The 16729-nt window shown below is 34.7% G+C and overlaps 1 protein-coding gene across 1 annotated transcript; it reads right to left on the reverse strand.

Annotated features, from left to right (window-relative positions):
• Positions 1 to 5415: 5415 nt before the first annotated feature.
• LOC132285934 (uncharacterized) lies at positions 5416 to 15420 on the reverse strand. The gene is made up of 10 exons (XM_059788171.1): positions 14540 to 15420; positions 13603 to 13800; positions 12267 to 12617; positions 11439 to 11502; positions 10309 to 10526; positions 10096 to 10209; positions 8848 to 8953; positions 8452 to 8663; positions 6768 to 6871; positions 5416 to 5846 (listed from the first exon to the last, which is right to left on the reverse strand). The coding sequence occupies exons 1-10, from the start codon at positions 15377 to 15379 to the stop codon at positions 5681 to 5683; spliced, it is 2373 nt and encodes a 790-aa protein (XP_059644154.1). The 5' UTR covers positions 15380 to 15420; the 3' UTR covers positions 5416 to 5680.
• Positions 15421 to 16729: the final 1309 nt, after the last annotated feature.

Consider the following 16729-nt stretch of genomic DNA (forward strand, 5'->3'; position numbering starts at 1 on the left):
TCAATAACACTCCACGAATGCTTTGATCCGTTTAAAGTATGATCTTCTTCATCAAATCTAAATTTTATGTGAAGGTAAATATATCACGCTTCTTAAAATTTCTGAATCTTCAATTAAGCTCCAATTCCGATGAGATAGGGACCAACACTCCTAAATCACTCTTGTGTTTATGTGTGTACTCTTAAAACAAAAACATAAAAATCTTGTTTGATTTTCTGAAGGATATCTCTAAAAAATGCTCTCTCAAAATAATGAATTTTTGTTCCAAAAAGGGGTCCTTAATTTTGAATAAACGAGAGATTACATAAAATTTTGGATGACCTAAAAACATTTGGAAAACAAGCCAATTTCGTGCACAATCAATATAGAAGAAGTTTACCAAAAATAGGAATCAAAACAAATTAAGAAACAAAGTTACCAAAAAGGTCAGAAGAACTTGAACCGGTTCATTCAAGTAGGGCTGAACCAGTTCAAGTTGGCTAGTAGAAAATTTAAGAAATCGACGTATAAACTTGAACCGGTTCAAGTGGGACTGAACCGGTTCAAGTTGGCCAGACTTCAACATCTTGAAAAGCCTTGAAAAGTTGAACAGGTTCAAATGTTGTTGAACCGGTTCAAGGTACACCGTACACAATGTAAAACTTTTCTCAAAGCCTAATTTTGAAATCCTCAAGTGTCCTCACACTCACATACCATACTAAGGCATTGTTCTCATCATCACGGACTATATCGAAGCACGATCACTTCTTCAATTCTACCAATTCTGCTTCCGATCTTAAGTTTTGACAAAGCAAACAAAAATCTACAACTCGATTGGACTTGTTTTGATAACGAAATTAGCCAAAATACAAATTTATATTTCATTACTATTTCTACAACGAAAAATTACATTCATAGTGAAAAACTAGACCGAGTTACTGATACAAACTGAAGATAAAAATGATGAGACGACAATATAACATTCTATGAACCCACGACAATATTTATTTAGAAAATATCATTACATATAATGATGTCATCATAATGTTATTTCTTAATATCTTTACTTATTTATTTATTGTACGATTGAAGTTTTGGTATTGAGTAGCCATGACTCTTTGTGTGATTGAAGAATTATAAACTCGCTATTACATATAGAAAAATTACTACGTGATCCTAAATTATTAGTATCTCACCAATCACTATTATTTAACTTTTTTAATGTATCAAAAGATAACTGACCTAAATCATTTAATAATTTCTCATCATACGTGAGGAGGGCTTTTTCATTCATGCTCCCTTCCCATTAAGCTAAGGTTGGAATTGCCAAAAGCTGGCTCTTACTTCCCAACTTTTGAGCAACACTTGAATCCCTGCAGCAATTATTTTATTTTATTATTATTTTTTTCCTTTTGATAGGCAAAAGTTTCCTTCCCAAGAGCAGAAAACATGTTGACCTTTAAAAGCTTCGCATCTTACGAAATAATTGATGCAATGGCAAATCAGATACTTGTACCCTCGTTAAGGGTGGAATTGACTTTGAGATTGTATTGTCCAATGAAATTATTGTGTGTGTGGATTACTCTCTTGACAAGATTGGTTACCAGACAAAACAGTCACTCCAATACCTTCTCCTTTTATCTCCTTCATTAATTGAATCTTGATTCAATGCAACTAACAAACAATGGAGATTGATATCCTTAATAGGGTAGTTCGATCTTGCCTAAAACACACAGCGCATTAATTAATTAAACTGTGATGGACTATAGCACCACAAAAAAACTGCTTAGAATTAAACCTTTTCTAAAAAATTTAATAAATTAAGGTAAGAATCTTGATTACTAAAAATTACTTAAATACAATAAATCTGAGTAATTTGAATTCCTTTAAGACTTAACAAAAATTTCAAGATATTTAAAACTAAAAATTTGGTCAAAAAATACCCTACTTCAATAGCAAAGTTAATGATTTCTACAAGTCGACCCATTTTCAATCACAATAGGGTCTTCCTAAGTCAAATTGTCCCGAAATTCTGTATCAACCCACCCATTTGGCTTTCTACCAGTTCAAACCCATTCGGCCTTGTAGGATCATATAAGTTTTGGTAATTAGTATATTGTAGTGTCCAATGAAAGTTTTATATTGTTTATGTGTGTATGTAATCTCCAGACAAGAATTGGTTACCAAACAAACAATCACTCCAATCCTTGATCTTTATTCGATCTCCTTTGTTGAGTGAATTTTGATTCTATGTCATAATACAAACAAACCAAGTATATTGATATTCTTGGTTGGGCAGTTCAATCTTGCCCTAAAACACATAGCACATTAATTAATCACACATGTGAGGCTCAAATTTATGACCTTTTTCTAACAAGTAAAAACTTAATACCGTTAGGTCAGTCACTTATTGTTACAAGACACTGAATTTGAGTCTCGTGTATTCTATAACTCCAAGGAAAGGAGATGAGAGTAAAAGGCCAGGGACATATTGGGGAATTTAAAGAACAATGGTGTTACTTGATAGAAAACAGGTGTTTTGACAAGGACAGAAGGTTGTTGAAGGTCTTTAGACATGGAATCATCGCCACAACAGCCAGTCAAATAAAATAAATATGTGTATATAGAGACCGTTGAGCATCCACCTACCCATCTCCAATCCACACCCAATAAATGAATGAAGAGTAATAATAGATACACCAAAAGCATATAAACCAAAATAATGGTTTTTTCGGTTCTGGGATATATATTGGGTGAGATCGCGATGGTTAAAAAAAAAAATATATATATATATATATATACATATTTAGACCTATTTATTTTAAAAGCGACAAGTGTAGTTGAATAATCTTTAGTTATTTATTAATTTATTTAAAAATTTAAAATTGACTCAATGTTCTTATCCACTTCATCAAATGAATAAAAACTCATTAAATCACATATGATCTAATTTTAGGTCTCCTATTCTTCCTAACTTGTCAAGTCCACCATCACTCCAAGCCATGACAAGATAATATGAGATATTAGACCAAAGTTGGATATCATGTCAACATTGATCAATAAATAAACAAAAATATTGGATCAAAGTTGGATATCATGTCAACATTGATCAATAAATAAAAAGTTTTAATGAAGCCACCTCTTGACAAGCATTATGAGCTTTTGATATTGGTCACAGAATTAAAATAAGAATTTTTTAATTTTTTTTTTAAGAAAAAAATTGTCTTTATAATTATAAATGTAGAAATATTTCGAGATTCATTGATCAATAAAAAAAACTAAAGTCTCTTGATAGTATTATTGTGAACTAAATATCATGATATCAACTATGTGCTTTTATACATTTTCTTGAAAACAACGGAGCCTAATTCTCTATAAAGGTTATCGAATTAAGCATGACAATGCATATGTGTGTGTGTGTGTATAAATGAATATGGCAACTTGGTTGAACATGAAATCCTAGCTATTCTAGCTGATGCTAATGTTTGAGGAATTAAAATGAGTTTTGATTGCAAGCTAAATTAATATGGGAGAGATCATGAAACTGAGCCACTGGCTGGGCCAAAGTGAAGACAAAGGTGGTTATGATGATGAGCTCACAGCTGGGAAAAAAAAAAAAATTAAATAAAAAGCAAAACAGTCAATCTGTATTTTAAGTAGTGAACAAGCAAGTTGGTAAACATTTAGCTAATTCATTAAAAGCCTTCTAAATCATCCTTATCTCAAGTCCATCTTTATCTCTTTTTCACTAATGAAATTAAGAAAAGAGATTTAAGTGTTTCACCCACTAAGGACAATAAAATAGGACAACTGAGTTTATATCACACACACACATATCATGATGCAATTATTCAGTTACCAGTCACCATAATAAGTTGGCCAAATTTAAAGAAGACCATGTGCCTTCAATTTTGCAGCACATGAAATGTATAAAACGATAATTCACCAGAGACCCCCTGTGGAAAGTTTGCTACTTTAATCCAAATCATGCTGACAAATTCAAATCAGGGATCATGTGGCTTAAAAGAAAGTTTGCTCCTTCAATTCAAATCATGATGACAAATTCAAATCATATCATGTGGCTTAAAAGAACGTTTGCTCCTTTAATTCAAATCATGCTGTCAAATTCAAATCAGATCATGTGGTTTAAAAGAAAGTTTGATCCATCAATTCGTATACGCCAAAGCTGGTTTGAGACTTTCCACTTAAAATGATATTATCATCAGCAAACAGAAGACGTCCAACTTAAATCGATTCTCTTTGCATCTCCAAACTCACATAGCGTCGTCGTAGAATTACATAGTATTTTGTATTGCTGCTTAGAACTTTTTCGTTACTCAACCCTCAGTAACTTTTGAAAGAAGGGAAAAATTGAACACTCAACACAGACATTTTAGTCGATGCTCCATTTCATCCCAAAAATCATTTAATCCACATGGTTTGGTAACATACAGTGCGTAGATATGATCATAAACCTTCTCAATATCCAGTTTGTTCAGTTGGTTATCATCTTCTATCGATTTTCTAGCTTTTTTTTCCCCCTTTTGCTGTAAGTGATTTCTAATTTTCTATAGATATAAACAAAAATACTAAGGCATACCCGCTACTTACAATGAGCTATCAGAATAAAGCACAAAAGATCTCTCAAAATAGCAAGAACAATAGCAAAACACAACTCCTACCATTACCATCTATTAGTTTGGGAGTACATAACTTTGAAACAAGAAAAGATCTTTCAATCTAACAAGCTCAGTTATATCCCTTTGAATAGATCTCACATTCTTAAAATAGATGGGAGTGATATCTACTACACCTCTTTCCCAACTAAATATAGTAAACAGATGCAGCCAATAGCAGATTGTTAATCTGATTATTTTGTTTGTTCAGTAATTCAATTTTTAATTAACCAAACAGCTTCAGGTCAGATTGCAATTGAACCACCAATTCAATCCAATTTCTTGTAACACTGCTCCAAAGCATTTAAAACACTAAAAACAGGGATTGTTACATGGGTAGCGTTAAAAAATAAAAATAAAAGGACCTTAGTTTTAGGTTTTGCATGGTGAGCTAAAAGGACCAACTCAAAGATATCCCCCAGGCATCAAATTTACCTACTAGAATAGTGGGTGAGTGGGATGACCATAACATCATCCAGATGAAGCAAAGATATCCATCAAAATTACCTTCCAGAATAGTGGATGAGTGAGATGACCTTAAAATCACCATTATGAAAGTGAGACCTACATCAGATTGGATTAAACTTCTTTGCCAGTGGACTTAGAGCTCAAGGTTCAAGTATGGTTAAAGATTTAAGCCCCTTGTAGTTTATTATTCATGATGTAGCAATACAAATTTATGATTTATGCTTCAGACATTCTTTCCTCTCTTTTTTATGATAATTACTCAAAGGTACAAAGACAAATTGAAGAACTCACCTTTATACCCTCTAGGGCTCAAAAATGCATCACCAAATATCATTTCATATTTTAAATCCAATGCCACGTTGCATATATTCTGTTCCATTCTTTATCAACATGGTCGGGAAAGACCACACTAACTAGTAAAACAATACATAAAGAATTAAGGACGAGTTTCATCGTTCAGTTACTTGTAAGAGCACTGCTACAACACACCTCTCTGGCAAAAGCAAAACCCGGAATGTTTACAGGAGTTTTGAACCAGACCTAGAATACGTGCCAAGTTAACTGCCAGTCGTCGATGAATCAGATAATAGGAGGGTAACCATCATCTTGGCAGATTCTGGGCCATCATTATTTACACTTGGTATAATGTTTACAGGAGAAATGAGCTTGACAAATTCTCTGAGTTCAGTAAAACTGCTATGCTCACTGTATGGTACTTCATACCTGGAGACAAGGGAAAACAATCTTGAGTATGCACACGATCACACGAATTAATATTCATTAGTTGTTAAAAGCGAGAAATGCAGACTAAGACAGATGTGATGAGCTTGTCAGAATCTTTTAATTTGCTAAAACAGTTAGGATTAATGCTTTACATGGCAGCACAAAGAGAAGCAAAGTGGATTATTAACAGTTACACACTTCACAGAACCACTATAAAAGCAGCATAATTCTACTGGAGTCAGGGAATTGTTTATTCGATAAAGGGAGTGCAAAGCATCAGTCTTAATGAGAACTATGAGATGCAAATAATTGAACAGGTGAAAAAGCAGCCAACAAAGGTTCAAATGGTACCATTACCAACATTAGTTGCTATAATGTGCCTGCATAATTTATTGATAGTTACAGAGGTATTCTTGATGAGTAAAACTATAAGATGTTGCTGTTGCTAATTGCAGTACCATATATACAACAACAATTGTAAAAAGAATCATCAGGAATGCTAGCAAAAATAATAATAATAATCAAAAGCCCTTGACTTGCCCAATTAATTTTGAAAAGAAAAGCCTGAGGCTACAGAACAGATGACATCACTTCATACAAGTACTGTTACTATATTGTGCAATTAAATCAATTAACTCAAAGAGTTGAACTATCAAAAGTGAAATGTTCCCCATCCAGGGTTGAACAATTCCTTTCACACCAGTTCCAGCTGACTGAAATTTTTTCAATTAGCTGGTAATTAAGCATGTTAAGGACCCCTATAACTGCTTACTGATAGGCAAACATTGTGGCTGCTTCCAATGATACAAATTTAGATGATACAGAAGTAATATTTAGTTGGCCAATGACAAGGAACTGGAAGACACCTAGACTATTTCCAAAACTCTTATGCAGAACAAGTAACAAAAAATGAAACATCACCTTATGATTGTTCCCTGCTGACACCTTCTTCCTGGAGATTTCTTCTTTCCTTTACCAAAAGTCCAACCAGTCGGAGAGAAAGCAACTATAAGGCTAAAACGACTCTGAACAACAAGAACAAACAAGCTTTAGCAGTTCAAATATATATATATTTTTTTTAAAGTTAACAAAACATGGGTGTATCTCGTAGTTGTCAAAAACACCTATGTAGTTTTTCTGGCCGTATAAGCAGTAAGCCCAGGTGTTTAGAGGGTCCATTCAAAGAAAATCTTATACCACTTGTCATACGTTATGTTAGTTGGATCATTTGTAAAATTATTATGATGCTGACAAAGAAGTTTCTCATTTCTCCAAAGAAAAACTAAATATAAAACTTGCTAACATTCATTTAGCAAAAAGAACAAAAGGAAAGAAAAAGAAAAAAGAAAATAATTTGGTTAACTTCCAAGTAATATAAGAAGGGAAAATATATAAGAAAATCTGTAACACGACCTGATGGAATTTCTAATTTGTGTGCTTATGCATATTTAGTGCCTATCATCACCATTCTCAAGTTACAGTTATCTCCACTTTCACTTTCTACTCCAATTTTTGCACATATGGTAATGTATATTTCTAGTACCTTTGCTCAATTATCCATAAGGGAAGCTCAAAAGAGGTAGTTACCCATAGAAATAGAGTAAATCAATCAAATGAATAACTTTTCCGGAATTGTTGTCAGACCATCAGCCCATACAAGTTAACAAAAAAATTGATTAGGTGACCAGTAAGGCTAACTGTAGTTGTACTAAACAAAGAACTGGGCCGTCAAGAAATAGCATGCTCAAGAAAACAAAACAAATAGACTTGCAAGAAGTTAGAAGCAGCAAATACTGAGGACAAGATGTGGAAGAGTCACCTAAGATGTTTGATTAAGTGAAATAGACCAAATTCATGTGCCAATAAAAATGGGTGACATGTTTCTAGTCATTGGAAATACCACAAAGACAACAGGTCGGCCCAAAAATGTGAATTAATGCAGTAAGAAAGGATATAATAGCTTATTATCTGACAGAGTTTAGCGCTGGAATCTAGATAAAACCGAATGGTAAAAGAAGGATTTGTATACCAAGATCCAAGTGATTGCATTTTTGCTTTTTTCAGTTTAATCAAGTTGAAATTATAATAAATGTATTTCAAATGACATTATTCTTACTACCTAAGAAAGCTTACTTGTACTCATAACACTCCAAAGAATCCCCCTGCCAGCCTACCTGCATGTCTACAAGCTAAATGTAATGGCCGGGTGCTTGCCATCTACCCAATAACTTAAGGTATTAGATAGCGCTGTCTACCCGTCCTTGCTCAAGACCTAACCCATCCTTGTCCGATGTGGGACAAGACTCATGTGACACTAAACATCCATCCTTGAAAATTTTCCAAGGCATTCAAGCACTCATGAAGAAAATAGTTTGGAGTTTGGACAACACTAGTCTATTGTTGATCTAGAACTCGTCTTCTCTAACATGCTAACTTTGCCTTCAATTTTCCTCTGTTAACTATTCATCTCATATCTTTTGGAGCAACATTATGAACTTCCACAAACCTTCCAATTTTGGAGTGAATAAAGAAAAAATCCAGATCTATTATTGAGACCGTCAAATAATTAATTTATAAAATGAAGTAATAATTTTGCACCCCTCACCGAATACTGATTAGATACATGTTTTAGTCGTTTGAAGCTTGCGAGTGTCCACATAGGCACAACATGAATGTGGCTCTCCTGTTCATTTAGTGTCAACCACTGCATATCTTCCTTGGGTAGCCCCAAACATTCCAAAAGACGCATTTTTGCCGCAGTGACATAGACTTTCTTACGGAGAACACGAGCAACCTCTAAGAACAGCCTTTCCTTTCCTGTTAACAAATAATAAAATAGCAATAAAGTTATGTAAGTGTAGGTGTGGTGTGTGTACTTGTTATTGTGTGAACAGGAGAGGGATGTGCAGTACAAATAATATGATCAGATATACTTTAGAGGGGAGCATTTATATGCGCACACACATTCAGAGAGAGAGAGAGAGAGAGTAGTGGATTCTACCGATCGTATAGCTACCAATCAGAAACAAAGTTTTTGGGTTGAAAGCTTCAGCTTGGATGGCTTCAATAACAAATTGGATAACAGCCTCCTGCTTTGGGAAGTCAAACTGCAAGGGAAAGCAAATAAACTTCTATTTCATCATTTCAATATGAAAGAGACAATAGAACTATTACCCAGTGTTGGACCTACACAGGGTGTTGGGAAACCAAATTCGAGATAAACCTAATCTTTAACAGTATATCACACAAAGTGACTGCTATCAAAGTTGAGCCTAGATTGTATTTGTGAGTCCAAAAATTTTATGATTATCCCAAGCAATGGCCCCTTAAAAATCTAATACCTAGTTGGTCTCCGTTATCTAAGGTGCTAGGAGGGAAAACTGATACAGACTTGACTTTTGGCATTACTTGTACAAAAAGACCGCCCCCAAACTTGAACCAACACTATCATTCTTGGAAGCCGAAGCTTTTACTACTTCATTAACCACCAAGCGTGTATATATGCATATAACCCACTAAAACATGTATTTGTATTTATATACGAATTACATGCATATGAACATTATGCTCCTGGAAGTAAAAGGAACAAATTAACAGCAGTGGAAATGTATTGTCAGGATTGCATATGCTTTATACATAAACTTTACTAGTGAATTCACAGATAATGGTATATCCAGCTATAACTATTTACAAAGTAATAACTCTGTGACAAAGTATTTAGCACACCACCTACGCTGAATGTTTAAGTTGCATGTTAAATTACACAAAAGCAGGTGACTATCTAGTACTTGGAAAATTATAAACTACTAGATTTTAATATAATTATATCACATAGAGGGTGTGTTAATAACAGTGTGGTTACCAGTCAGTACCCCATGTCTCCATCAAGAACATATGTCTGTACATGGAATTTGGACTCCCCAACTAACTATGAATTTGGTTCTTCTTTCCATGTGGCAACAACAAGCGTTGAGCCAAGCTTGTTAGAAACTAGGGCAGAGCTCAACAGACTGCTAGGCAAAGCTTAGATTCTTTAAATCCTATTATGTATTTGAAACTAACAGAACATAGCAAATTTATACGCTCGATTTTGAATTGCCCATTGGTATCAGCTTTTTTTAGTCAGGTTGGATTATAGACTTTAAACTAAAGGCTATTTGACACTGCAATACTCAGACAGCCACATAAAGTGCAGCTTGGTCAGTTTGCTTTAAGTACATAGGAAAAAATCTTCCATTCCAAGACTTACCTGGGGCTTACAGTAAGTTGTATCAAGGATGAGAGTTTGGATGGGACATGTCTGCAAAAAAGACATCTTTGCCATATCCGCACTAAACCGAAAATCCCCCGTGTGAAGAACAGCCTAGATGCATGAAGAACCATGGGATCAATTCCAGAAGCAATTAAAAGTTAAATATCCAAATATTGATACGGTGCCCTGAGGAGTCAACTTGGACCACACCTCACCATTGGGAGGTTCGAATAGCATTATAACAGAACCTGGGCAGTGGTTTGCGTCGAAGCAGGTCACATCAATTCCTGCAATACTGATCTTCTGGTTGAGTGGTAAAACTTGTAATTTGTCCCATGAGATCCCGAGCTTCATATTCACAAGCTTAGCAGTGATCAAGGAGCAATAAATCTTGCCATGACAGAAGGACCTCGTAAGGCCTTGATAATCTGCAGAAGCAAATGCAACATTGGACTTCTTTGGAATTATGAGGTAAATTGGTGTTATAGTAAAAACAAAGTACTATGAAATTTGCAACTTCAAACAAATGAATGCAGTAGAAAGATGAAAGAATTATGTTGTGAGATCCAATTTTCAGAATGCCAGTTAGAAATAGGAATGTCAGCATGCAGGATGGTAGCAGACCTCATATTTCCTGTTCTGTTCTACTCTGTTTGAGAAGACAACTTGATCAGGTGTTGTTATGCTTTAGAAAGTTTGTATGATAACATAACTTACTGAGCTGCAAAGATCCGCAAGCAAGTTATTCTAGATCCATCACAAATGTGAGAGATTGGACACTTCATTGTTCGGCTTCGCTGGGCTCATTTTCATCCCTAAGATAGCCTCATCACAGAAGACTGTCATAGAAATAATGGAGGCATGCCTATGTGGAGGGTTCTTGAGGCCAAATCTAAAACCAAGAAGGCAATACCTCCACTATTAAAAGCCTATGTACAGGCTTTCACAAGGGGCTACAATTCTCAGTAAATAGTATAAACCTTATAGTGAACTTTTTTAGCAAAACCTTGTCATACAGATGCAGGAAATCAAAACACAAGCTAGCTAACTTCTTCTCTTGATGTAGTACAGTCATAAACTTAATAAAAAAATTAATCTAGGATAGTGTAAATGAAGCATTCAGTTTTCAAAAGCCCAAAAATACAGTGCAAATAGAACTTATTCTAGAGTGATCACATATATGATACTGGTCAAGACAATTACGTCCAGTGTGTTCTTTTTAAACAGATTATGTAAATAACTAGTAAGATTACGTAGTAAAAGCCCTTACTTCTGCTTGAATATATTTCAACCAACAAAGTATAATTTAGCTTAAATAACGATGAGCACAACTGACTTACGATCTAGATGAAAGTGAGTAAGAACCCAATGAGAACAGTCTCTTCTGAGATACTTAAATGCATCCTGCACACGTAGTACAAAATGAAATTAGAAGTGAAGCTTACATGACAAGTTTTTTTCACTGAAAAAAAAAGAGAATAATAAACAGAAAAAGAAAGCAGCACAATACTCATTGATTAAAATTCAATAAATTGATAAAACATATAGAAAGAGTTACAGAAAGTGCAATTTGTTCATAAATTTGATTCATTATCTGCAATGAGAATAAAGAACAACAAACATAACAAAAATCTTTATGATGAAAATATAATTAAAGACTAAAAAAGTATATTGCTTATGGTAAAACTTCTACACTTAATCAGAGTGACAACAACACCTAACTGATCAAATGTCATGATGCCAGCAACATTCAACAGAGCCAACCACCAAGATAGACAAATGATAACCAAATGTGGTCATCTAACATCAATCTCTCTCTATTAGAAGAGATTAAGAATATAATTCATGCTAAGTGAAAGGCCATTTCCCACTCGAAATGGTGTTCCTGGTATGCAACACCATGACGGAATGTCCCTGAGTTTTCTATTTGTGACATGTTTGCTGGGAGTAGCATCATGCTAAACCCCGTGTTTAAAAAACTAGAATGCTGGAAATGAGACCATATGGTCAACCCAGCAAATTTTAACCAGGTATAACAGTTTGAAGGAAAGTGAATGCATGCACTTTATACGTAGAGAAGAGGAAAATCATACAATCAAAGTACATTTATCAAAAACCACAAAAGTGTAAGAAATAGAATACATATTACTAAGTGAAAGGCCATTTACCACTCGAAATGGTGTTCCTGGTATGCAACACCATGACGGAATGTCCCTGAGTTTTCTATTTGTGACATGTTTTTTCTCCGTAATTTGTTTACGACCAGAACCTGAGTGTCTTTTCACCACCTCAGATTGTCCTCTGGAAGAAGCACCATCTTTCCTTCTATCAGCAACAGAGCCTGGAAAAAAATCTGTAATTAACTTGTTTGCGGCGAGTTTACTGTTGTCATTAGCTACAACTTTCGAGGCATCCGAATGTGTCTCTGCAGTCTTAGTGTCTTCCTTCCTAAGTTCATTCAGAGCATGAACGATCCTTTTCCTAGGACCAAGAGCAGTAACACCTATGCTGAATAAATCCTGCAAGTGAATTATATTTTTTTTAAATATAACATAGACATTATTTGGGTAAAATTTTCATTCAAAAAACAGTGATGTGATGGTCAAGCAATCTGCAATAGCACCAACAAGTCAAAAGCAGGCATCCAGCACAGGAAAAATGAAATGGTTTGACTGCCAAGAATTTAAATTGTCTTCCTACAACCCACCAAATAAAAGGAAAAAATTATACTATAGAGCACATTACTCGTACATTTATACTATAGAGCACATTTCTCCTATATTTATTCGTAGATGGTAAATGTAATTTATAAGATAATAAAAGAAAAAGAAAAGAAAGAAATATGACAAAGATAAATTACATAGAAACATACTTAATACAATACGAAGTAAGAAGATTTAGTATTAATCATGCCTAGGTCTTCTACCATTTACATAAAATATGATGGTGATATCACTTATTTGTGCATTAGATACTACTTTACTAAATATATATATATAATACAATAATAAAAAAGCATAATAGTACACACTATACATTAGATTAGGCTGATCTAGATTAGTTGTACAAGCCTCATCCTTTACCTAACCCTTCCTTGTACCTTGAGTCAGGTCGGAACTACTCAACTCTTATTCTCAAAACTTCAGCAGGGAAATCAACCTTGCAACAGTAGCCACAAATGCTCATGGAATGTGGATATTTTCAAACCACAATTCCCACACATGCATATTCTGTGCATACCTCCACACCAACTTCATGAGTAGGCAGAAAAAGGAAATCGCATTCCACACTCTGGCACAACCAATATTTTATACTTGGACTCATAATGAATATGAAGTAACTTTGTACGTATAGAATCATTTAAAACAATGTTATGATTTTAAATTAGGTTTCTGGAAACTAGAATCATTTAGGAGGCAAGCCCACTGTGACTTTTTTAGAGTAAACGACCCTATATAAGATGAAAAAATAAGTATGGTTTGTATAGGATACCATAAAGCATACCTCATCTGTCAACCACTGCAGAGTGTCCCAATCAATCTCTTCCCGGACAAAAACTTCCTCATATCTAGCTAGACCAAGACTGCGTAGCCATGCCAAGACAGGGGAGACATCAACAACTTTCCTTGGAGATTGAACAGGAGAACCATCAAAAACTTGACCAGGACAGTGTGGTCCTGGGTCATCATTGGGAAGAACAACCTGCAAGCAGTAACTTAAAATTCATTTTTAGATAAATCTGAACACCACGCCTTTAGAATTTTCATGGCAGATCCAGTATATCTGATGATTATATGATAAACTATTTTACAAAAATCACCTTATAAGTTTTAAGAAGGATTTAAAGGTAGGTTGCCAAGCAAGAAAACATTTAAGAAGGCCTATAGACATCGCTAAAATATTGACAGGAAAACTGAATAACTATGCAATCGGAATTAATTTCCAGCATACCCACCAAAACTGTACAATGACTGCATATTTCATCTAAGAATGTGTTTTCATAGAATAGCAATAAAACTCTCAATTCAAAAACTCACATAGCTGGTTTATCCAGGAAAGTTGTATAGTTATAAGAAGTATATAGAAAAAAAATTATTACAAGTGAAGAGTTACAAATGAAAAGGATAGTGGAACAAAGAATGAAGGATAATGGTACTCGTGGTTCCACGCTCTTGGTACTTTCATAGGGAACTACGAGAAATGAAAGGGAAATACAGAATTTTGCAAATCATGGACATAGAAATGTGATATATGTGAATCTGAAAAATGTTTTGGATGGATTTGTCAACCCATATCGTCAACAGTAAGATAAAAAAATCTGCAAATGAGAATTACAACAAAGATCATAACATGTAATGTGCATACACAATTAGACACTACCTACTCACACATGTATATCAGTACATCACAAATTAGCTAGACAATAAGAAGAATTACTTACATTCGTAGATTCCTCCTTGTCAAGGCATTCGTTGGTGTGAAGCAGCCGCAGTTCATGATTGAGGTCTGAAATGTCAATGCCGCACATGGGACAATGAACAGGAGGACTACTGTGTTCGGAAGCACATCCTTTGAGGTGTCCATTGGATGAGTCATCGTCGTCTTGCTTGTCGGCCTCAGCACATAACTTGAGTAACACATCAAGCTGCGTACCGGGTTCGAAGTACTCCTGGGATTTGGAGTCATTACCCTCATCCATACTGCTACTGCCATTATTACCAGAAGAAGAAGCAGCAGCATTGGGGTAGCAATCGAGTATGGATGTGAGTAATCTGGACTCTATCGAATTGGATGAATAAGTACTCTTATAATTTGATTTCTTGAAACCCTTTCTCTCTCTAGTACTAATATCTATATCAGTCTCCTCCTGCACATGTCTAGCATTAGCAGTACTACTGACCCTACTGCAATCAAAATCTATGGTAGACTCTATCGAATCTAAACCACTCCAAACTGCTAATTTATCATTGAAATTGCAATCTCCTTTAGATCCCAAGTTCTCTTTGCCGGCGGGATTCAAGTTGGTGGTGGAGGTTTTTGGTCTTTTAGGTTTAGATGATAATGATGATGGTGGGCATTGAATAAGCATAGAATTGGATGGTTTGAGAGGCTGTCGTGAGCTACTGATATGGGTTTGGGTTTGGGTGTGGGCTGTGACTGTGAGAGGTAGAGCATCTTGGAAATCATCGTCGTCGTTGTTGGAGATAGATGCTGCTGAAGAGGCGAGTTTATTATCAGTAGTGGATTGTGAATGGGTTTTCGGCTTGGATTTAGGTGCCATATTTCGGGAATGGAATGGAATGATCTACACCGAATATATAGAGAGAGAAAAGGGGCAGCAAACAGAACTCAAAAGGGCATTGAATGACATTTTAAAATTCGAAACACTAGTGAAATGGAGGGAAATGGGCCAAAACTCTTAATGGACCATGCCTTCTTGGTCTGGGCTCTTTCCACCTTTGGTGGACTTGTGGGAAAATTAAGTAAATACCACGGAGTACTAGTATGAAAAGAAACGAAAACAAAAAATAAATAATAATTGGATTTTGTGGATTAAATCTTCCGAACTTTTTGAAAGCTACAAAGAACCTCCATTTTATTTTTAAAATTTTTTTATTTGCGAAATAAATTAATAAAATAAATAATTGTAATGCTGCAAATATCTCCTTAAACTATAAACATGCCGGATATCTTTCTCGTTGCTTCTAAAGTCGGTTTTTACTCCATCAACCTGCACTCACCCAAAATTATACCAAAAAACAAGACCATGTGGGCAGATCATTTTCTTCTTCTTCTTTCATTAGCTACGAGGACTCAACCCTTACCTTCGTCATGGGAGGTAGAGGAGATAGTAGCTTGTGGTAAGAGGATATTTTTGTCATCTCAAAATTTGTCATTCAAAAAGTAAAATAACTTTGTCAATTAGGTCCAATTTGCACATATCCAATGTGTCCACAAACAATGCTTGCTTGAAATGGATGACAAGTATTTCATACAATGTAAAGGTGAGAGAGTAAATCAATGCTTATATTTTTTTATTAATTGGTACTCACACATTCGTATTTTTTTTGAGATTTGAATCAACGAACTCTCTTTGAGAATTAGGGGTCTGATACCGCTAGGCCACTGACCCGTTAACAATGCTCATATTAATAATGCAACAAATACATTAACGAGTTATATTATAAATTTAATAATAATGTTATAGCACAATGTGACATATTGCATATTGTTGTATATTCAATATAAATGTGTTGCATAATTTATTTAAAAAATTGTTTCGTGTTACATTTCGTGATGTAATTGTATTACATTGTGATATAGCGGGGTATTGCACTTGTGATATACTCGTATGCGTTAGATCAATCCACAAATTTCCTAAATAATCAGATTCAAGACAAGGACGAGGCACCTCTTTTCTAAATCCATCCCCACCAATGAATTTTTTATTTTTCAAAACCTGATTCGGAAAGCCCCGCATTGGGGTTGTAGTGAGTTGAGGACGTCCTCAGGTGCATATATATATATTTTTAAGAAAAACACGTCAAAATTGAACAATTATAAGATAATTTTGTAATTTTTTTTTTTAAAATTGCCAAATATTTAACAATAATAATAAAAAAAATGTTGT

The sequence above is a fragment of the Cornus florida genome, unplaced genomic scaffold, assembly GCF_030987335.1.
Source record: "Cornus florida cultivar Cherokee Brave unplaced genomic scaffold, ASM3098733v1 CherokeeBrave_3.0.0_Hap2_Chr11, whole genome shotgun sequence".
NCBI lineage: Eukaryota > Viridiplantae > Streptophyta > Magnoliopsida > Cornales > Cornaceae > Cornus > Cornus florida.

Coding starts and splice junctions, on each gene's coding strand:
- LOC132285934 (XM_059788171.1), bottom strand. CDS start 15,379: ATGGCACCTAAATCCAAGCCGAAAACCCATTCACAATCCACTACTGAT. Junction 12,618..13,602: donor TGCAGTGGTTGACAGATGAG/GTATGCTTTATG, acceptor ATTCACTTGCAG/GATTTATTCAGCATAGGTGT. Junction 5,847..6,767: donor CAGCAGGGAACAATCATAAG/GTGATGTTTCAT, acceptor CCTTGTCTCCAG/GTATGAAGTACCATACAGTG.